The 21,978-nt window shown below is 47.6% G+C and overlaps 1 protein-coding gene across 1 annotated transcript in view; it reads right to left on the bottom strand.

The window, feature by feature from the left end:
* Window positions 1–4,986: 4,986 nt before the first annotated feature.
* FBXL16 (F-box and leucine rich repeat protein 16) overlaps window positions 4,987–21,978 on the bottom strand; it is a 304,232-nt gene continuing 287,240 nt past the window's right edge. Inside the window, exon 6 of the mRNA XM_086939622.1 lies at window positions 4,987–6,292. Coding sequence (XP_086795748.1) covers window positions 6,144–6,292 — 149 coding nt within the window. The 3' untranslated portion in view covers window positions 4,987–6,143. The remainder of the gene's footprint in view (window positions 6,293–21,978) is intronic.

Raw genomic sequence — 21,978 nt, 5'->3', positions numbered from 1 at the left:
CGCCCTGGTCCAATTCCATCAGCAGCCCTTGAGTCAGTAGGTGCATTGTAAGTCAACTTCATCCCCAGCCTAGCGTTCCATGCACACTGCGCTTGCCAGACCCTCTGGTTAGGCTCCTAAGTGTCTAAGCTAATTCACAGGTCTCTCCTAGCCTGCTAAGCCTGACTCACATTGTCCATACTGGACTTGCTCCCACAGACGTTCTTATGAATCAACCATGGAATCAGGTCCACTAAAGTCTCCAACAGTTCACTTACGTTCACTACACACACTAGGAAAAGTGGGTTGTAAGAAGTCCAGATCCTAGGTACATATCTGCTCAACCCTGAGTATCAGCAGCAAATCGTGCACATTCCCCTCCCGCCTGGTCTCCGCCCGCATTCTTACTGAAGACTGCATTTCTATTGACATCGGATTTCGTGTTTGACAGTTTCGAAGAGAAATGGGTGCAAGATTTGCTTATTTTTTGTTTTTTTGTAAAGATGGACTTGAAAAATATATCCAAGCATTCTTTAGCTACAGAACCCCACTATGGCTATCAATGAAAAGACACCAGACCCTCCCACCCACCAGCTTCCCATTATTTACCTCTCTCACAGTGAACCATGGTGGCCCAGTCTTTACCTGGCTCCACAATACCTGATTTTTCTTACTCATAAGTAAAAAAATAACCATTTTACAAGGGCATGCAAGGTGTCTCGGGGAATTCACAAATACTCTAATTCACACATCTGACAATCTTCGTAGCACTCCAAGGACCTGATCATCCTCCAAGGTTTCTCCAAGGATCCAGAGACTTCAGTGTCTTCTCTCACCCAGGGAACATCCCTCCCACCTGTGTAAGTCAACCCAAATGTGTTCTCTCAGTAAACGCATGTTCAATGAGACTGTATCAACCCTGAATCATACTTCTTTCCTCACTAGCGCCAATGTGCAACTGGCTCGTGCATCACAATTCTCAAATACTAAAGTTGCATTTCCCACCTACGCTGTTGCTTCTCTGCCCACGACCCACTGCTCCCAAAAGCTACCTTCATCCCTATTGACAATGTTCATTCACTGACTGTAATTTCTCTTTCAATCTAAATTCTTAAATTCAACTATCTCTTTCCACCCAAGTAATGACTCCTCCCACTCTGTGTCCTCAACAGTGGTCCACCACCTAGCTTGCTGTTCCTGTAATTGCTCCAATCAGATCTCTCAAATCACGTCTACAACCCTGCTCCAAACCGGTTCAGTGGTGATATTATTCAATATTCAGTTTTTTTTCCTACCATGTATGCCATTTTCCACTCTGTCATCTCTTATAGTCTGAGGTCCAGTCTCAGAATGGTCTAGTACTTTCCTCTACACAACCGCTTTTAGAAAATCAGGCTCGCACAACCACATTGTTTCCAACGGACTCCAAGCCTGGTCATTCGTAGCCAATGGAGACAGACAGAAATTACTGGCACCATTGCATATCGCTTGTATTTTGGCTTTTATATACTACAAATAATATGAGACATGAAGCAGTCCAGTGCATCTGCTGAGGCTTGCATTGGAACTTGTTCCGACTCTGTCTGCCTCACAAAATATTGAAATAAGCAGGTCGGCGATGAGCAGCGTAATTTAATGCTGGATCTATTGTCTCCATGTTGCTGCATGCACATTAAACCGCTCTCTAGAGGCAGAAGTACAACTGTTGTGGCACGGTGGAAAAAGTAAATACTGCTGTCAGGTCGCGGCCTTTGTAGGACCATTCATGTTTGGGTCAGATTCAGGTATATACTGATCACTTGAGCGAGATTGGCAGAAGACTGAAGACGGTGGGACTGACAGCAGCATCGCACATATGTTGAACACTAGAGATGGATTAGCTTCAGGACAGCATTGTTGATTTTAGTGGGTTCTAGGAGAATGAGTCCCAGTTTCCTGCACTTTCTGTTGGCTAGAATTTAGGTCCAAGGTCAAGCATTCTACTATGGGTTTTATACCTCGCTATCATGGTTTTAGTATATACTTTCAAAGATCTTGTAACCATGATATTGATAATAATCAAATCGTCAAGGCAAGTAGATGTGGTACGCCTATTCCCCCCCTGTATATATTTACCTTTTTGATAAGTTGGTAGTCGATATTACAGATGCAATATCTTTGCAAGTCAATATTAAAAAGACAATGTTGTGGCACACATTCCTGTCAAATACGGTGCTTTGTGAGACAGGATTGCAGGCAATGGCCGACTCTCAGAATGTATTGTCAAGGAGTTGTCATTGATGTAGGCTAGGTGACCAGGGCCAATTGGTATTATCTATCAGCCCAAATATTGATTAGTTGTTTCTTAAGGACTGGATGGTTCTAGGATGTTGGGAGTTCTGATTGAGTGTTCAGCAATTTTGATAGTGTCAATATACAAGGTATGGGGTGAAATAAATATTTGCCTAAAACTGCAGAGATTAGGTCTTATTCTGTGATGGGCCGGAATGAAATTAGTATATTGAGATGTAGAGCTATGGTTGATCTAGAGGAGATTGTACCAAGTGGCATTTATGAGATGCCCTTTTTAATGATGTATTCTTTGATATTAAGGAATTATGAGCATACAATTTGGAAGGAATCAAAATTTGCATGCAGGTGCATCTCAGGAAGCTCTAGATATATTGGAAGAGCATGTGTATCTTAAGGTACCTTTGATTCTTGTGCCATTTAAGGCTGGATCTTCTCAGTACAGTACTCTGTGATTTAAAGATTTGGACCTACTGGATAATTGAGAGATCTCATCAGTTTTTCTAAGGTGCCTTACAGATTTGTGGTTGAGACAATGCTGTTTGTTACTGGTGAAGGTTGAGGACTAGATCAGTGAAGTACAAAAGGTTTATGGCTTGTCTGTTCCTTTAGCAAGAAGGTTGTTAGGAAGTACCATGGTTGGTTTAAAGATTAGAAGTCTTTGAGGTGGAATTCTGCAAGAGATTTGCGGCCATAAGAAAAGAGTTTTTGAGGAAGTTTGAATAGGTTGTGAGTGATTGTGGTCCAGTGTGGGTTATGGAAAAGCTCGATCCTAACTGGTTGAGCCAGAGTAGGGAGTGGTTGGTCCAGGTCGTGGGAGAAAAGTCGAAGTTTCAGTTTGTGCCTTTGAAGGGTTAGGTTTGGTTAGTGATGTATGAGGGGAGCTGATGAACAGAGTTGTCTAGTGTTTAGCAAGCAAAAGAGTGGGCTAATAAATGCATGACTGACTGAAAAGAAAGTGATATGGTGATCACCTGAAAGAATGAGTTGATCATGTGAGAGAGTGAAGCAGCAATGCGTGAGTGTGATTGATTTGTTGAGGAAGTGATTTAGTGAATTATTAATTAAGCAAGTTGTTGAGAAAGATATTGTGTAAACCAATAAATAGGAAAATGGGTGATAGAATAAATAAAGGAGTGTAACTTTATTCACTCTCTTAGTCCATTGATGAATAAGTTGAGCCAAGCGAGAGAAAGTCATCTAGCGTCCCGTAAGCAAGGGAAAGTATGGGCTATTGACTGCGTAACTGAATGAAAAAGTGAGTAGGTCATTGATGACAGAGAGATCACCTGATAGAATAAGTCAATGATTGAGTTATTGATCAAGGCAGAGAGTGAATGAGTGAGGGTGGGTGATTTACTGAGCTAGTGAATGAATGAGTTCTTCATTAAGCAGAGTGAGGAGATATTGATTAGCAAAGCAATGAATAGGATAGTGAGTACATGAATAGTTATGTATACATATATCGGAGTACATTGATTAGTAATTTAATAAGTGTAAAACAAGTAAGTAGGTAGTAGACTGAATGAGCAAGTGGGTGACTTGTCAGATGGCAAAGTGAGTCAGTGATTGGGTCAAAAATGTGTGTATTTGTGTGAGGAAGAGAGCAACATTACTGCATGCTAAATGTATGTGTTATTAACTGATAGAATATTGTAGATGTTAATTGAGGGAGTGAGATCTTTGTTGGATAGGAGCATATCACCAAGGTAGCTTCAAGATACTAGTTACAATATATTGCCGTACACCTGATTGGAAGCCGGGACAAGAGTTGAGTGTGGTTGAATCATGTGAACTAATAACAGTGCCCAGGTCTTGATTAGTCCCTGAATCTAAGTTGATCCTCTTTCCAAATTGAAGCATTGGTGGACTACTTTCAGAGGTAGAAGTAGATGATACATCTGACTTGGCCCTTCTCTGAAAGAGAGGCTCTTCTAATGTGCTTTCATTAGCTGAGCTTTGAAGACCACTGCCAAGGGTTTAACTAATATAACGACTTTGTAATTGGAGGTTTTTAATCGTCTCTTGAAAATAGAAGCATGAGCTGTTCTGCAGAGCACCACATTTAGTTGAAGTTCCAAAGCATGAGGGACAAATCGGTAACTGATGGGCTTGGAGTCTGTTGGAATCTGTGCGTTGTCCTCTTAATTGATACATATTAATGAAGTAAACCTCCCTCCTTGTCAAGGTAGTATTGGGAGGGACAGGCGTATCAGTAACATTGCATGTATCTGAGAATGAGGTAACAGGTATTAAATTAGAAGTGAGGTGTTTACCATTCTTAGTCTTAATCCAACGCATGCACAAATTAGAATATCTGGCACAAATGGAAGGTGAAGGTTGAGGCAGGGAATGTTACCCACAAGCTACATCCATCATCTCTTTACATTGCCTCTGGGTCTTTCTGCTCACATGGTCTTGTGTCTGGTTTAGCATTGTACAATGGGAGGTGGAGAACTCGCAGTGCATTCTCCGTGCCATACTTCATTTATTTGTGCCAAACAAAATAATTCTGGCCGACCACTCAAGCGGGTTTGTGTTTGGCCCAAAAGCTGAAAGGTGCTTAAAGATCTTCTGAGATATCTCTCCCCTCTCCCTACTCTAATCCAAGCCTGGCCCAAATAGACGTGTGGAAAAAATTATTCCAAAAATATCTCCTTGTAGACACTGCGTCTCTCAGATGCTCCTGTTTTTCTGAAGCGACTGGAGTTCAGGAGGACCTTGCTGGAAACAAGGATACACCATTAGCTCTACATATTGTAGAGGTTCGTGCCACTTCTTTCCAATCTCCTGCACTGGGAAAGATGGTGTGGTTACATGAAAAGGAATTAAAAGCTCACCTAGAATTACAGGTGATCTGAAACCTTCTGCAGCCAACCCTCTTAACTTACTTCTGCTCCCCAAGATCAAAGCAAGGTAGGGAATCATGCTGAATGTGTAGGTTCTGCCACCAGACATCATCTCAAATTAAGAAAATATAAACAGGTATTTGACCAGTTTTCCCCTCATCCTAGCGACTACCTCTCCCAAGCCGCACAAACCTCTGACTTCTCAAACAAAGTTGGTGGAATCCTACACCAAAATACTTTTAAAGCTTTGTGTATGTTTGTGATGGAGTAAGTGGTCAAATGTAGAGGCATTTTGCAATGTAAACAAGTGGCACATAGTTGTGAGTCCCTCAAAAAGTCTGCCGACGTGTTTCTCTGCCCTTCCTCAGTCAATAATGGTAACCCTGTAACATGCACTTTTTTTCCACTAGCCATTCTTCTAACCTTTCACTAAATTATAGAAAGGCGGGTCATGTGCTCCTTCACATTTATCCCACCCTTGAGTTCCTACTGGAAACAGCATGATGAATTTCCAAGTGTGGCCAGCACCCACCTGCTTTCCACAAAAAGGCAGTGGTGAGCCACTAAAAAGGGCATCTGATGGCACAACTCAATGATAGGCAGGCCTACAAGTGAAACAAATACAGTTAGTGTGGAGGAAGGGTTGATTACAGACCCCAAGTATCGGATACCTCACACAGCCAAAACCCCTTTCCAGAAAACAGCAGCCTTGGTTGTCTTCCATGTTAAAAATTTCAGCACAGAGACCACAACACAGAAGACGAGAGAGATGAGGTGGGGAAATTTACAGCCCCTCGCTGGAACATGGGATGAGGCGGAGCCCGACAAGGTGCGTGCTGTACACGTGGAGCTTTTCCCTGGGAGTGCAGGACATGTGCACCCCTGTTTTTGCCATGTGGTGGCATTTGGCAGGTCGGGGACCCTGGCGTCTCTCCCTCCTGGGATGAGTCTCTCATTTGGATGGTCAGTGCTGGGTGAAGATTGAAGGCGACATCTTCCACACATTGGTCAGTGCCCCAAGGCCGCTTACTCAATCACCATGCAGTGCGGCAGGTGCTGGGAGAAATACTTGAAGAGCTCTGGACTAGCTCCTGGGCAGTTGGTCAGTTCAAGCTCCTCAAGGTCTTGGAGCTGGACCAGCCCTGACATGCCGGTGGTAGTAAGCAGGGGGCAACCTGAAAGCAAAAAAGAGGAAAATAGATTCAACAATGAATACCTAAAACATACAATCCCTCAGTTCCAGCTCTGATATGTAACAGAACACAGACCCATTATAATTCCATCTTTTCACATTACCAGTCAAATTCTTGCTTTATTCAATTAATGTACTTCATTACTTTTGTATTTACACGTCGTGCACAGCATGGATCACGTATCTAGATAGCCAACAAATCCCAATTGTAAGGTAATGGGGAGATTATGGGTTTTAAATAAAAATACAGCTTTCAAATACTTTACTGAAATATACCAGGGAATGCTTCTCCCTTAAATGGAGTGGGAGACTTTTTAAAACTTGGGCCCAGGCACAAAATGTACAGGACATTATTGGGAATAAGAAGTCTCCAAAATGGAGTGACCGAAAAGGACGGCACCAAGAAATGTTGTCAGCTTGATTTTTAGGTGTTAAGCCAGTGAGGCACTTATGACGCAGTGAAGATCCTGAATTCTGCTCTGGATTTCACTGACAACCTGTTTAGTCTTTGTAAGATGTGAGACTGGTGCATCTCCTCAGAAACAATATTAGCCAAACGGCAGCATTCTGGGCACTCTGGAGGCATAATATTTCTGTTTCGAGAAGGCCCTCCTTACATTTTGTTTCTATAGAGAAGTTTAAAATTGCCAAGTGCTGCACCAGTAACTTTATGCAGGTCTTTAGGAATATCGCAGTGGGATATTTGTAGATGCTGCACTCTTAGCAACAGCGGAGCCAGGATTTGGGTCGGCATTGCAGAGAACACCAACATTTATGACTGTGTCCTAAAAAAACTGAAAAGGCACACCTCACAATGTAGGATGATGGGGACAATATTTTAGAAAGGACCATAGATGTTTTGGTCCCAACAGCATCACTTGACCCAGGTCTGGTAAATGCCAAACTGACGTGAAGCCCCTAAGGTCAGACTCTATTTTAAGTAGGCCAAACTCTATCTTGCATAATGGGAGTTGCTATTTTCTCAATTTTAGGCAATGCGAGTCACCATCATCAATGTATGTTGCATCAGTGTCATGTCTGCCATTGACGCAGATGTTGCCTGACCTTATAATTCCAAGTACTGTGAAAGTGTCGAGCCATTTAGATAGTGACATAGATATCACACCTGATGCATCATCTGGGACAAGTGTCTAGTTATCGTAATATCCAGGTCAAATAAGAACAAACACAGACGTAGCCAAAATAGTGTAGCCCAAATTGACATCCATTTACCTTATATGTTCGTAAGGATACTTCTGGGATGCACATAATCTATGTCAGACATTCCTAAATTTATGTCAGAAATTCCAATATCTGATAAAAACAAGGGCTGCTTCCAGTCTTTAATAAGATTTGATGCATAAAAGAACTCCCCTTGACCATTTGTCAGGAGAGGTCCTTCGCCCAGAGTATTGCACAAGTTACTGCCGTAGACAGTCTTGAGTGCTGCCAACAGTCAAGAAGATGCTACATTGCCTCGATGCAGGTAACGAGGTGAGCCAAGGAGAAATTATGCTGCTGCTGCAGGGTGTTTTTTTCTTTCACGGGGAACACTGCCCTCATACCTCTAATAATCACAGCTTCTGCTGTCAACAAGTTATGCAGTGCATTTCACCCTCAAAGTCTAGAATGCAACTTCTATTTTCCATGCTCACCTGGTGTAGCGCATTGAAGTAGGTTTTAGGGTTTAGACTTTCAGATGACATATTAACTATGTTAGAAATGTTTATTTTATTCTTGGTATTCTCACATTGCATTCCCACTGTTTTTATGATATTTTGTGTGGTTGCTTTAGATGTAACGAGAAACAGGTTCACCCTGTTGTAATAAATGCTTTTAGTTAAAGTGCCTATCTTTTGTGTATGTGATATTGTGAAGGGCGAAACAGGTTTGTTTGTTTGATGTCCCATATCGCAGTTTAGAGATTGTTAGAACCCAAAAGCAATTATATTACTTCAACACTGTATTGGGAGGAGGCGTGGCCTGAGGCGTGAAGATGGCGATCGCACCCTAAAAATGCTCCGGACCCCCCATCCATCATCCGCTCTGCATCCGTCCTCAGCAGCTGCCATCGGTGCGCAGCCCCTGTGTTGCCGGACTCCCCTGATTGCCCTGCACTCCCCTGGTTGCCCTGCACTCCCCGGTACCGCGGGGTGTGTCTCCGGGGCTGGGGAACGCCTCCGCTGGCCCGATACTTCCTGGCAGCAAGGCTCACAAAACGGCGGCCCCCATCTGAACCAGCTAGGCAGCCCGGCACTGAGATGCCCAGCCAGCGACTCCCTGCTATCTGAGCGGCACCCCGCCCCCGCCGGGCGGGTGGAGCTGCTGGCGCGACCCTCTCCCTGCTGGGCCCACCCCACCGGACGACGAAGACCTCCCCGGGACCGCTGCACCTGGCCGGCCCGGCACTGGCTGTGCGGCGCGGCGCCAGTGGCCTGCATGGCCTAAGACGGCCCCGACATTCTGCTCTGGCCGACGGGGTGGTGGGTGGCTCCCGCGGGGCCGGCCCTGAGCTGCCTCGGCTCCGCTGCATCCATGGATCCCACCCTCGCGGCCTGAAGTGACCGGGGGCTGCTGCGCGCCTTAAGAGGTGAGGAGAGGCTTGGGACTGGGTGGAGGGCTCCCCCCTGGCCTCACCCGTGTGCAGCTTGAGCGGGCTGGGAGGCCTTGGGAGCCCGAGATGAACTGATGCCAGAGACTGCCTTCCTGCCCGGCCGCTGCCCGCCCCCCCCGGCGTCCTGCCCCTGTGCACTTGGGTTCCTGCGGAGGCGTCTGGCCGACGGACACATCTGGCCAACCAGGCGCTTGTCCCCCGGACCTGCCCCCCACGTGTTTGGAGGCCCTCGGGGTGCCGCACCCTCCCCCTCTGCTGATACTGTGACTCCTATCCCGCGCCTGGGCATTGGCGGTGTGGGGGACTTTGGTTTATCACCGCGGTGCGTGGAGCATGTCAGAGGGGCCCTGCTTTGTTCCACTGGGGGGCCAGCCGAGCCATTGCCCCATCCTGCATGACCGCTGGGGGCTACCTCGCTTGATTTGGCCCTTGCTGAACGGGGGCGGCACCTCCCCCCTGCCTCCCTGCTCCTTGGAAATTGCTGCCTGCGCCGTGGGGAGAGGCCTGGGAGACCGCGGCCCGCGGTGGGACTACCGCGCTACTACCGGATCCCGGGGACGCGGGGCCCCCTCTGAGAAGCTGGGAGGCTCGGCCCTCTGTACTGGGCCCTCGGGACGGGACCATCTCCTAAGTGCTGACATCCGGCTCGCTGCGGCCATGGGCAGGAGAAGAACCACGCAGACTCCGGTCCCCCCGACCCAGATGGGGATGGGCCAGTTCACCAAACCGGACCAGGAATCCAGCGTCGGCCCCCCCGCCTGCGCAAGGGGCTGATGGGGGGATCTGTCCACAATCCTCCAGGCGATAAGTACATCCTAGGCCTCTGTGGAAAACAAGATAGGGGAGGTGAGGGTGGATGTGGCCCTCATCCGGCAGGACCTTCGAAACGCCACGGCGCAGATCACTACAGCGGAATCCTGTATCTCCACGGTGGAGGATGACCTGACCACCCTCAAAACCCAAGTGACCCGTCTTCAGACGCTGACGACTGAGCTCCATGGCAGGGCGGAGGACGCCGAAAATCGGGCACGCAGAAACAACTTGCGCCTCCTGGGATTTCCGGAGGGAGTGGAGAAGGGGTCCACTACCGTTTTCCTCGAAACCTGGATCCGTTCCTGGATGCCTGCAGAGAAGCTTTCCCCCTGGTTTGCGGTAGAATGGGCCCACCACTCTCTTGCGCCCAAGCCGCCTCCTGGGGCCCCGGCCCGGCCCATAATTCTTCGCATCTTCAATTTCCGCAACAGGGACGCTATCTTGGGGGCCGCCAGGGACCTGGGCCCACTGCTCTTTCAAAACTCTAAGATAATGATCTTCCCAGACTACTCTAGAGAGGTCCAATCCCAGCGTAGGTCTTATGACGAGGACAAGCAGAAGCTCAGGGCGCTGGGACTGCGGTATGGTCTCCTCTTCCCAGCTCGACTTAAGGTCCTTTTCCAGGACAAGACCTTTTTCTTTGACAGCCCGTAGGCAGCATGGACTTGGCTTACGGAGGAGGGCCCCCTCTTGCCTGGGCGGGCCCCATCCCCCATCCGGAGGCCTACGACCCAGCTAAACCTCGAGATGCCCAGGACATGGCGGCGCCAAACCGGATATCGCAGGCGAGGCCGCCGCCAAGAGGGGGCCTCTCACTCGCCGGGGGGGAGGTCCCAGCGGCCCCCATCTCTGCTCACGGACCAGGGTGCGGGCCTGCGGAAAGCAAGATCAGACGTGATCCGTGGTTCTCCGGACGATGTGGAGGTCTGGACCATCGTCAACTGCTGCCTTGTCTTCGCTGGCCGAGTCCGGCCTGCCGGGTCTGCTCTGTCCAGCCACCTGAGCCTCGCTCACTGCCTGGAGGGCTGCCCGTCGTCCATGGCGACCTCCCGTGGGGGTAATGCCCCGAACTGTATACGTTCTCCTAGTCTGTGCTCCTGCCCTTTATTCCTCTTCCTCTCTTCACCACATCCTTTCTGTATTTTGCGAAACTGACACTGTTACCTTGACTCACACTCGTCTTTGAAGCTCTTTTGTCTAAAGCTGTTGGCATTTATCCTATAATATGGAGGGGGGTCCTCCTTAGCAAACTCTTGTCTAGTGTTATTGCTCCTTACTAACCTCTTTAGTTTAGTACCTTTCCCCTAGCGGGGTCTTTGTTTGATTGGAATTTGGGGCAACAGATGCTTCCTGTTTTGAAGTGTAGGGTGGGGGGAGTTGGGGGGTACGGGTGGGTGGAGAGTCCGTTGACTCCCATTGGTTTGTTGTTTTCAGCCGCCTACTGGCCGCCTTCTGGCTCAGCTCTGTTCGGCCGCTCCTCGGCCACTGTTGGTGCTACCTACGGGTGGCTGATTGTAGCTCTCCTTGTTGGCGAAGTGTGGTGGGTGGGTCCACGCCTGACACGCAGCTCCTGTGGTCCAATAATTAGTTTTTTTCGGCCGCCTACGTGCCGCCACGGGGGGCGGCTGCGGGCGGTCGCTCTCCCCTCCCCTTCTTCCCCCTCGGGCCTCCAGTGCTCCTGTTCCATTAATTGCCCTTGATCGGCTCCTCCTACCTCCGCGCGGCACCGCTCGCCCTCTCTCCCTTGGTGCGCTCCCCATCGATCCTCCGCCCCCCACATCTTCTCCTCCCCTGATGGCGTACACGCTGATTAGATCCCTCCACATTCTCTACTGGAACGTCAATGGTCTCCTGGACCGTATTAAACGCACAACCATCCTCCGGGCGGCCCACCGCCACACGGCAGATGTCCTTCTTCTCCAAGAGACTCACCTCTTAGGCACACAATGCAACTTCCTGGCCCGGTATGGTTTTGCGACAGTCTGGCACTTTGGGTTTACACGCGGGTCCCGAGGGGTGGCAATCCTGCTCAGAAGAGGCCTTCCCTTTACCCTGACCAGGGCCGACACTGACCCACAGGTGCGTTATGTGGCGATATCGGGCATGGTGGAGGGTTGCCCTCTAAATATCCTGAATCTCTACATCCCGCCTGCCCTCCTGCCCCCAACACTTCGATGCCTTACACGGGTTCTCTCCTCCCTCCCACAGGGCCTCACGGTGGTTGGGGGTGACTTTAACGCCGTCATGCAGCCTCAACGCGACACGACCGGGACTCCGTCCGCGGTCCGGATTTCCTTTGCTGCTGCTCTATCTGGCTCTGCGACGTGTGGCGGGTCTGGAATCCCTGCAAGGCGCAATATAACCACAAATCGGCCTCCCACCATACCCATTCCCATCGACATTATCCTGCTTCCGGCCACTGACTGCCACCTGGTCTCTGGAGCTGCTATTCTGCCCCGAGGACTGTCCGACCATTCCCCCGTCTCCCTCCGACTTGGCTCTTCCCCGATGGGCCCGCGGGCGGTCTGGCGTCTCAATGCTTGGTTCCTACAGGACCCCACACTGGTGGATTCGCTGGGACAGGAGCTAGGCCATTATTTCTCCACCAACGAGGGTTCAGTTTCCTCGCCGGGGACCCTATGGGAAGCTGGCAAAGCCGTAATTCGCGGGGTGGCAAGGGGGCTTGTACATGCCAAACGTGTGGACCAAATGGCCCGGCTTGCAAAGCTGGAGTCCCGGGCTGCGCAGTTGGAGGCAGAGCAGTCTCTTGATGGGCGCGCGGACCCCACCCGGCAGTTGGCGCTGGTTCAAGAGGAAAACCGCCAGATCTTGTTTGACTCGGCCCAAATGCTGTGGCGATCGTCGGTGGCGCGGGTGTACGGCTGGGGGGACAGAAACGGCAAACTTTTCTATAACTTCGTCTCTTATCCCAAAGTTCATCGCATTATTCCAGAGGTTCGTGCACAAGACAGTACCCTCCAGGTGACCTCCGCGGCCATAGCTGGAACCTTTGCACACTTCTATACGTACCTCTATGCGGCGCGACCAGCAGATGTGCCCTTGACCACCCTGTTGAACGGGGCTATTGCCCGACTCCCCTCTCTCAAGCGTGACTCCGCGGAAGCCCTGGATCGCCCCTTTACCTTGGACAAAGTTCTGGAGGCCATTCCCCTCCTACACCCTGGCAAGACGTACTACGCTGCCTTCCGGGATATCCTCGCTCCCCGACTATTGGTCCTCTTCCAGCATGTGGCGGAGACCTGCTCTTTCCCCCCTGAGTCGGACCTGGCTACGATAGTGGTCATCCCTAAGACTCAGCCACCCTCCATGAGCTGTGCGGACTACCGCCCAATCTCGCTTATCAACACTGAGATCAAGCTCTTTGCCACGATACTGGCCCAGAGGCTCAAGCCTCTCCTGCAAGATCTGGTCCATCCCGACCAGTGCGGATTCATGCCAGCCAGGGGCACCCGTCATTGCATCCGTCGCCTCCACCTGGCCCTGGCCCACCGTGCCCGCCTGTCCCCGTACCTGGCCCTTCTCTTCCTCGACTTTGAGAAGGCCTTTGACACTGTGAACTGGGACTACCTGCAGGACGTGCTGGAGGCGATGGGCTTTGGCCCTTTGTTTTGCCGCCTCATCAGGGTCCTCTATGTCAACCCTAGGGCCCGGGTGCTTGTCAATGGGGAGCTCCCCAAGGCCTTTCCGATCTGTAGAGGTACGCGCCAGGAATGCCCCCTCTCACCACTCCTGTTTGCGCTAGCAATGGAGCCCCTGACGACGCTCATCCGGTGGGACCCCTTGTCCAGGGGTGGGCCTGGAACGAGATCCACGTAGATAAAATAGCCCTCTACGCTGATGATGTGCTACTATATCTGGCGGACCCAGCGAGTTCCATCCCCAGGTGCTTGCAGATCCCCGCGGCCTTCGAAAGGGTCTCCGGACTCCGACTCAATGCGGCCAAATCCACATTGGTCCCGCTGCATCCCTCCAGGGAGTGCTATGACTGGCAGTCGACTATTCCCCTCAGGCACCACTCGGTTAAGTACCTTGGGATATGGGTGGCCCTCCTGCCGGAACTCGAGTGGGTGTTGAATATCACGACCCTGGTTGTCCGGATGATGGCTGATCTTAAAAAATGGCAAACCCTTCCCCTCAACCCCCTAGGGAGAAGCGCACTTTTTAAAATGATGGTCCTCCCCCACTTCCTGTACATTCTACAGAACATCTCCATCCCCCTCTCCCGCACTTGGTTCCGCGAATTTGATGGGACCCTGTCCCGATTCCTCTGGCGAGGCGGACGCCCGCGTATATCCCTGGCGCACAGCCGCATACCCCCCTTCGATGGGGGCTTAGGGGTGACCCACCTCTACCTCTACTACCTTGCCACTAGACTAATAGTCATCCACGACTGGTATGCGGGTGGCTGGTCCGACCCAGCATACTGTGTAGAGCTTGAGGCTACAGACTTTCCACAGATCCAAGCGTTCCTATACGGCAGCCCGGTGCCACAGACCATAGCGCCAATCACTAGAACGGTCCTCCTGGCCTGGCGTTCCGCTATGCGCCACGTGGGGTGTAACCGTAAACTCACTCATCAAACACCACTTTGGCACGGCACCTGGCTCCGGAATGTTTCGTCCATGAATGGATTCCGCCGTTGGGATCTGATTGGCATCTCGGTCCTCGGAGATGTCTGGGTGGGGGACCATATCCGTGCCTTTTCAGACCTACAGCAGCGTCATGCCCTTCCCCATGCCCAACTCTTCCGATATCCGCAGCTGCGCCATGCCATTCACGCACATCTCCCCTCGCCGGTCTCCCTTCCAGAGTTCAGCCCACTGGAGGCCCAGGTGATGATGGGGAACCTGGGCAGGGGAGGAGTGTCCCTCATCTATCGCTCCCTAGTGAATAATGGCCCTGCGTCTTTAGATAAATTACGCGCTCGATGGGAGGACTGGGTGGGCCCCCTGGAGGAGGCGGATTGGAGAGATGCCCTTATGGCGCCCAGAACCCTGACCTCGTCCTCCAGGCTACGCCTGGTGCAGATATACTACCTACACGCGGTTTACCACACCCCAGAATGACTCTTCTGTGCCCGCTTGCGATCCTCCCCAGACTGCCCGAAATGCGGCTCAACCCCCGCTGATTTTTACCACATGGTGTGGCTTTGCCCGGTTGTAGTGAGGTTCTGGAAGGGGGTGGAGCGGGAACTCACACTAGCCCAGGGATGGGAGGTTCCCCATGATCCACTGCGGATGCTGCTGGGGGTCTTTGACGCACTGGATGGTTCCAGGATGGACAAGCGCCTATTGGGAACGACGGTGGCTGTGGCTAAAAGAGACATAGCGATGCACTGGTCGCGTACCGCAGCACCCACTGTGAAGGGGTGGAGGAGGGGGGTTGATTGGTGCGGCACCCAGGAGGAGGCCCTGTTGGAAGCCCGAGGCTCTTCAGAATTATTCCACAAAATATGGGGGAAATGGTTCAACATGATTCCACCATGATTCTTGATGTATCAAATGTTTCATGTTCCGCTGTAATTGTAATGCAGATGAGCTGCTGGACTGGAATGGACTGACTCTGCCTATATGTCTTATTGATTCAGATCCGCTGTATATGTTGATTCATGAGCTGCAACCAATTAATTTCTTTTGCTGTTTTATATACTCAATAAAGTTGATTATAAAAAAAAACACTGTATTGGTTGGGTTCCGCAAGGCTACAATAACCTGTCTTTCACATTCAGTGCTGGTGCATTGAACCTAGTTCACACCTTTGACTCGTGGGTGGGAAAGCAAACCTTGTAGAACTACACCAGGTTCATAGCTTACGCAATAGTTGGTGGCCAACTTGAGGCCAGTATCTTACAGTTCAGCCTTGATACTTTCAATATTCACACACACACGAAGCATTATTACGTCATTATGGAGGCACCCGTAGTAATTTTGGTTACCTCCTACTGAGAATAAGGAAGAACCTATGTCTGTAGGTTTGTCAAGCTTGACTCATAAAAGGTTATTCCATACTCTGTGGGTTTTCTAATTCTTTGATTCCATTTTCAATTGAATCCTTTCTTCATGGTGGCACCTAGTGCGATAGGAGCGAATTACAAAGAGGAAGTCAATCAACATCTCAAGTCACGAGGTGTTCCTGATGGGGTGGGGTGGGGTGGTGTCAGTTACGTTTGTAATAACTGCACATGTGGCATATGAATTTGAGACATTTTACTCATGTGTGGAGTTCGAGCCTCTTGATGCAGCCGCAGAGCAGTTTCAAGCTTACAAAGCAATGCCAACACAAACATACAGGGTTTAACAAGCTTTGAAAATCCCTTTGACTTACCAGCAACACCAGAACTGATTTGCAGGTAAATTGCCACATAATCACAGAAAAGTCAATTTGGGGCCCCCTGAGCAATGAAGGTGCTGCATAGCCAATCTTGGCTGGTTACAAACCCATTCCTCGCCTTGACAACTTAGCACTCGCTGTGGTAATAGGAGTTTTAAATTATACAGTAGCCTTATAAAGGAGACTTCCACAATTTGTACAATGTCCACTAAGCTCCAGACCTGCTCTCGCAGAGGGACCAGCTGCTCAAAGATAAGTGCAAACTATTAGACCACAGACTATTAACACTATCATGGGAAAAGTGCCCATGAAGCATAACAAAATAGCTTTCTGCTTGCTCGTTAAACCAACCAGTTAGAAGCAGTGTATCCATAGACCTCACCCCAAGATATACATAGAATACTGATCATGCGTCTTTTGGCCACACATAGAGGAGATTAACACCTGGGGAAGCATATTTCCATGCATTTGCACCAGCACACATGGCACGCTGTCATTGGCAGTTCTCCCTGATGTACTTAGACAGATACAGAATGAACACTGAGCTGCACCAGTTCTATACTTAGGAATAAAGTTAATTAGGAATTTCTCCAGTCTCCTCTATCATCCTGAGCAACATTAAAGAAGAAACTTCGGTTCTGGCCATACCCCAGAGACTGGAAGCAGTTCCACATTGAGAATGGGAACATCCCAAAATTATTGTGGAAGTGTATACCTCTTTGGGGTGTGGTGCATTAGGTACACAACCTGTTAAGCCACTTTTAAAACCTAAAAATTACAATGAGGGTTCCATTAAAGAAAGATCTGCAAAGGTGGGTAGGAAGAAACCGGAGAAGATAGAGAAAAAACTGACTGGATCACCCATTTCTCTAGAATCTAGTAGGGGTGGTTACAATTTAAGGGACTACATAAATCGTAAAAAACTGAACGGTATCAGTATTCTGATAGTGGCTCTTCACATTCTTTTGAGGACACGGGGGGGGGTAAACCAGCAGAGTGAGGAGTTGTCGATCCGAGTGCCAAAGAAAGGAGGAGGATAGCAGGAAAAGTGAAACAGGATGCAAGACTGACATCCGAGGGAGGAGAAAGGCGTGGATTCTTAAAACTCCATTAAAGAAGAGGAAAGTAGAAGGACTTTCTAAGAAACATGCTGATACAAAACAGGATTTGGGCGAGAGCGCTTCCAGATAACACAGCAGAAGTCCCAATAGTGCGTCAAGGGCTTCTGGGTCTGATAGGATTTATAATTTAAACATACAAATTAAAGGGGATATACCAGGTCCCATTAAAGCAATCTTCTGGTTGCAGTTGTCTGGTAATTATGACATCAACCTTGCTGAAGAGGACTGGCTTCCAGTCTTTATTAGGGAAGCGTCCCAAGGGGAGGAAGTTATAAAGGGAACTTTTCCCTCCCATAGTACCTGAAGACGTCAGGGAAATCTATACCTGTAAATGAGCTGTAAGATAGCCTCAGGCCTTATACAGAAACTAAGCAGGATGGGATAAGCACTCTATTCCACATGGCATTCCCTTGTGGTTTGAACCTCAAGTACAAGCTCAATATTTCCTTAAACCAGATGCGAAGCGCAGTATTAAAGCAATATTAGATAAGTTGCCATACCAAGGCATAATGGGGCTTGTCTGTTTTCCAGTCTATAAACCAGACGAATCCTGTAGGATAGGTTTAGACTACAGTATTCTAAATTTGCATTTACGGACCTATGTGAGGCAATATGCTCATAGCACAGGTTTGGTGACTAACCTGGTGTGGAAAAAATACAAAATGTCCTTGGACATTTCCAATGGATTCTGCAGCCAAAACATAGAGGCTAAAAGTGTTTACCTACCTTTAGTTTCTACGAAGTGCATGTCTCATTTCGATGTTTCGCTATAGACTAATAGTCCTGGCTTATTCTCAGTGTGAATTATGAAGCTCTTACAACCAGATCCTGAGATATTGATATACATCGATGATATCAATTTTACAGATGATGATTTGGATATACACCTGGCTAGTGTGGACAGAAATGTGACCATATTAACATCACAGGGATACTGATTAACTTTAAAAAGTCAAAAATTGCCTACCAGACAGTGAGTTTTTTAGGGTACAAGTTATCCAGTGATGGCAAGAGTTTAGCTCCTGATTTTCTTCAGAAGTGTGCTACATTAAAGTCTACCGGTAGTTAGAAGTTGCAATCCCTTTTAGGATTTCTCAACTTTGGGCATAATTACTTGCCGCACTCCACTGAGTGAGTGAAGCCCTTGCATGAATTGATTTCTTCCTGTTTTCATCAAAACAGTGGACAAACAAACACACTGATATCTTGGGTGCTCTACAAGCAGACATGCTAGATGATCGTAAATATTGCAAATGTAATGTTTACAAACTAGAGACAATAGGACCAGTCTAGTTAGCAAAGTAATTCCAAGTCACACAGGTTAAGTACTCCGCAGTCTGCGAGGCATTACAAGTGTGTTGAAAGATGGTGAATTCCATCCACAGCGCACCCATACTAAAATCTTAGGTGATAGCACTGCACAACTTGCAGAACTTCATGCCCTGTTACCTGCATTACAAAAGGCTGGTGTCCGACTCATCCTTCTATGTGCACGTTTACAAAGCTGACTTGCAACATTGGCGTTTGAACAGATTCAAAAGGAAAATCTATAAAGAGTAAACAGCTTTTGGGAAAGGTAGCTGTTTTGCAAGATAAGCTTCCATTGAGCCATGCGAGGCACACTTTGGGCCATCAGCTTGATGACATTCACGCCAAAGGGAACTGTGCGGGTGACTTTAGCTGTGAAGGCTGCAAAATTAGACTGTTAGAATCGCAGTCATAGCCCAATCTCAAACAAAGATAGATACAGATATCTTAACAGAAATACACACAACCAAGTAAGGTAGAAAACTCCCCAAAGGATTTCCTCCGGAATACTCTTACATCCCTAATTCAGATTATACTCCTGGAGTCGCACTACCCAGAGTGGGAGACAGAATAATACCTAATAAGCTTTCCAGATTAGATGTAATCAAAAGTTAATGAGAGATTGGTATCTGCTCACACAGGGGTCAGTGCAACCTCAGCAATGTTGCAGAAACACTACTGGTGGCCTGGTTTATATACACAGGCTAGAGATTATGTTAGACGATGTGACATATGTCAAACAATTAAGCCTTCAACTGTCAAGAGGCCCTCACAAACTCCTCTCATAGTCTCTAGCAACCCTTTCAGGTGATTTATTTATACCACAATGGTCCAATACATTCTTTTAACCAATATAAGTATATATTGGTGTCAATCAATTCATGTTCTCAATTTCTATGAGTGTGGCCAAAAAGAACTGCAAGTGCTTCAGCAGTCGTAATGGATTTGCAGTGTCTGGTAGCGATCGGGGCAGTTCATTCATTAGCAGTCCTGAACTTGCCTCCAAGGCTTGCAAGGATTCAATGTCTGCTCTGGGAATTTGTCTCTAACTGAGTATCTTGTTTAGGGCAGAGTCCAGTGGTGTAGTAGAATGTGATAACAGCATGATTAAACAAGCCTTGACTGCTTTGGTTCAGGTCTTAGTTGGTACCATATGTTTATGGAATCCTGAGAGCATTGAATATATTGCCTAGACGAGTATTGGGAGGCCATACTCCACACAAGGTTCTCTTCGGGTTCCTATATATGTGCCTGGCTTAGATAACCCTGGGAAGGTGGTGGATGAAGGTTAAGTTGACTTGCAGAAACATTTGAATATTTTGCAGAGAATCCAAGAAGAGACAAGCTGTCTAGTATGAACCCCTCTGATGATGCCACCTGTGAAGAAAAGGTTATATTTGCTGCTGATGGGTGGGTTCCCAAGTTTGGGATCTAGTTTGTGGAAAAAGAAGACAAGCACGCTTTTGAAGCATCATTCAGATCACACGTACCAGTTCTTGGGGTTAAAGGTCTGTGGTTCAAGGAGAAACAGGTGTCTGTCAACCACATGAAAAAGCATTATGTGGCTGATCCTCTACAGCAGACCATTGCAGACAACAAGAAAGATCAAGAATAGAACCTCAGCCTCTTTCTGCTCTAGATAAATCATCACTTGAACAAAACATGACTTTACTAGCTCGAGTTCCCGGTTGGGGCTATTAAAGAACACCACGCCTGCAATTTTACGCAGAGCATACAGTTCCACAGATGAATCTGATGCTGCAATCACTACAATTGCTACTGTTCAACACAATTCCATGGTTTTCTATGACCTTACTCAACAATTTTATTCTGAATTCTGGATATTGTACAGAGGACTTTTCAACATACTCTACAGTCACTTCACACCAGAGATTGTGCTCATCACTGGTTTTGTAACAGGTACTTGGTTCCACCTTGGTCCTATGCCCGGATCACTTTTGGAACTTTTCTTTTTTATCTTGTGGTTCTCTATAATGATCTTCGTTCTACTGCTACTGAATGGACATTTTGTTCCTGCAAGAACAATTACACCACCTGTGGTTCATGAACTACAGCCCCACTTCTCATCCTACACAGCACAAAGAGATCTCTACCCTGCAAATATCACAGCTTAGCCTGTGACCGAGGGCATAGTTTGAGACAAGGTTCCATACCAAATAATGGGACCTACTGAGACATTGCAATTACCTATACGAAAGTCAATTTACCTCTGTTCGATAACTTGCACTTTGAAATGAATACGTTAGATTCGGAGATAGATGATATGATCCAAAATGGTACTTTACTCAGTTCCCTACTGAAATTTAGCCTTCTGGCCAAGTGATTCAGACACTTGCATGCTTTGTTTTCTTTCCAGCAGTCTTGGACCTGGACCTAAAGCTAATGGCCCTGATCCGTGTTCCACAGTGTAGGTAAATTGCGCCAACAATGATTAGAATGTTTGAGTCTTTCAGCTGTGAAAGGGCACATGGATGTTTCTGATTTTCTTCTAGGCTCACGTCCTACTAGAATTAAAAGATTCCTGGCAACAGGAATGTATGCCATTTCCAATTTGCTGAATAAATACTCAGAAAAATAAGCTGCTGAAAGAATTTGGCAGATAGATCATGAAAAAATTGCAAACAGTTTTTAAAGTTGTCGACAATGGAATGCACACGCTTTCTAATAGAGTGTACTTATTAAAGCGTATTCTACCTCATATTTATAGCTAATAAAAGGGGATTCGGACTTATTACAACATTGACACGCTCAGTTGAGAGCTATAATACAATAAAACTGGGCATTAAAAATACCAATGTCAGGTTTTATGCCTTGGCAACTTTTAAATGAAAGTTATTTTTGAACAGTAAAATATAACATTGACATCGAAGATAATGGCAAAGAAAAAATCCACATATACTCTGTTGAGTATTGTGTAAATGGAAGAAGCATCATTTTAGTTAGTGATACACTACCAGTGACAGGTTTAATACAAAGTATAATTTCTTTACTGATTACAATGTTTCAGTTCCACAACTGCCAAACATATAAATCTGTAGGTTTGTAGGAAACCATTCACAATTCACTCATGCTCAATTGTTCCATTTATGGAAATTTCTTTTTCTTACATGTGTTTAAATTAAAATGTAGATAACCCTGTGTATATCAGTACCACAAACTGTAGAAAGCCCCTGGGACACTCCCTTCTGTGTGATACTATATTGTTGCATGAAATGTGCAGGACTCTGAATGCCAGGGTTAGGTTGTGTTTTATCGGTAACTCCCATTTCATCTATCCCCATACGCCATGAACTATTGAATAATGCTTCTTATTTATTTGTAACAAATGTAACTTGTGGTGGGTTGGAACCTGGCCAGCCATATGTGATTACAGTTTCAAAAACAATACAGTGTTGTTGCCGGATCTTGTACCCACCACCTCAAAATAGCATTAGAAATATT

This window comes from Lissotriton vulgaris, chromosome 10 (assembly GCF_964263255.1).
Source record: "Lissotriton vulgaris chromosome 10, aLisVul1.2, whole genome shotgun sequence".
NCBI classification, from domain to species: domain Eukaryota; kingdom Metazoa; phylum Chordata; class Amphibia; order Caudata; family Salamandridae; genus Lissotriton; species Lissotriton vulgaris.
This window is presented reverse-complemented; position numbering and strand designations above follow the sequence as displayed.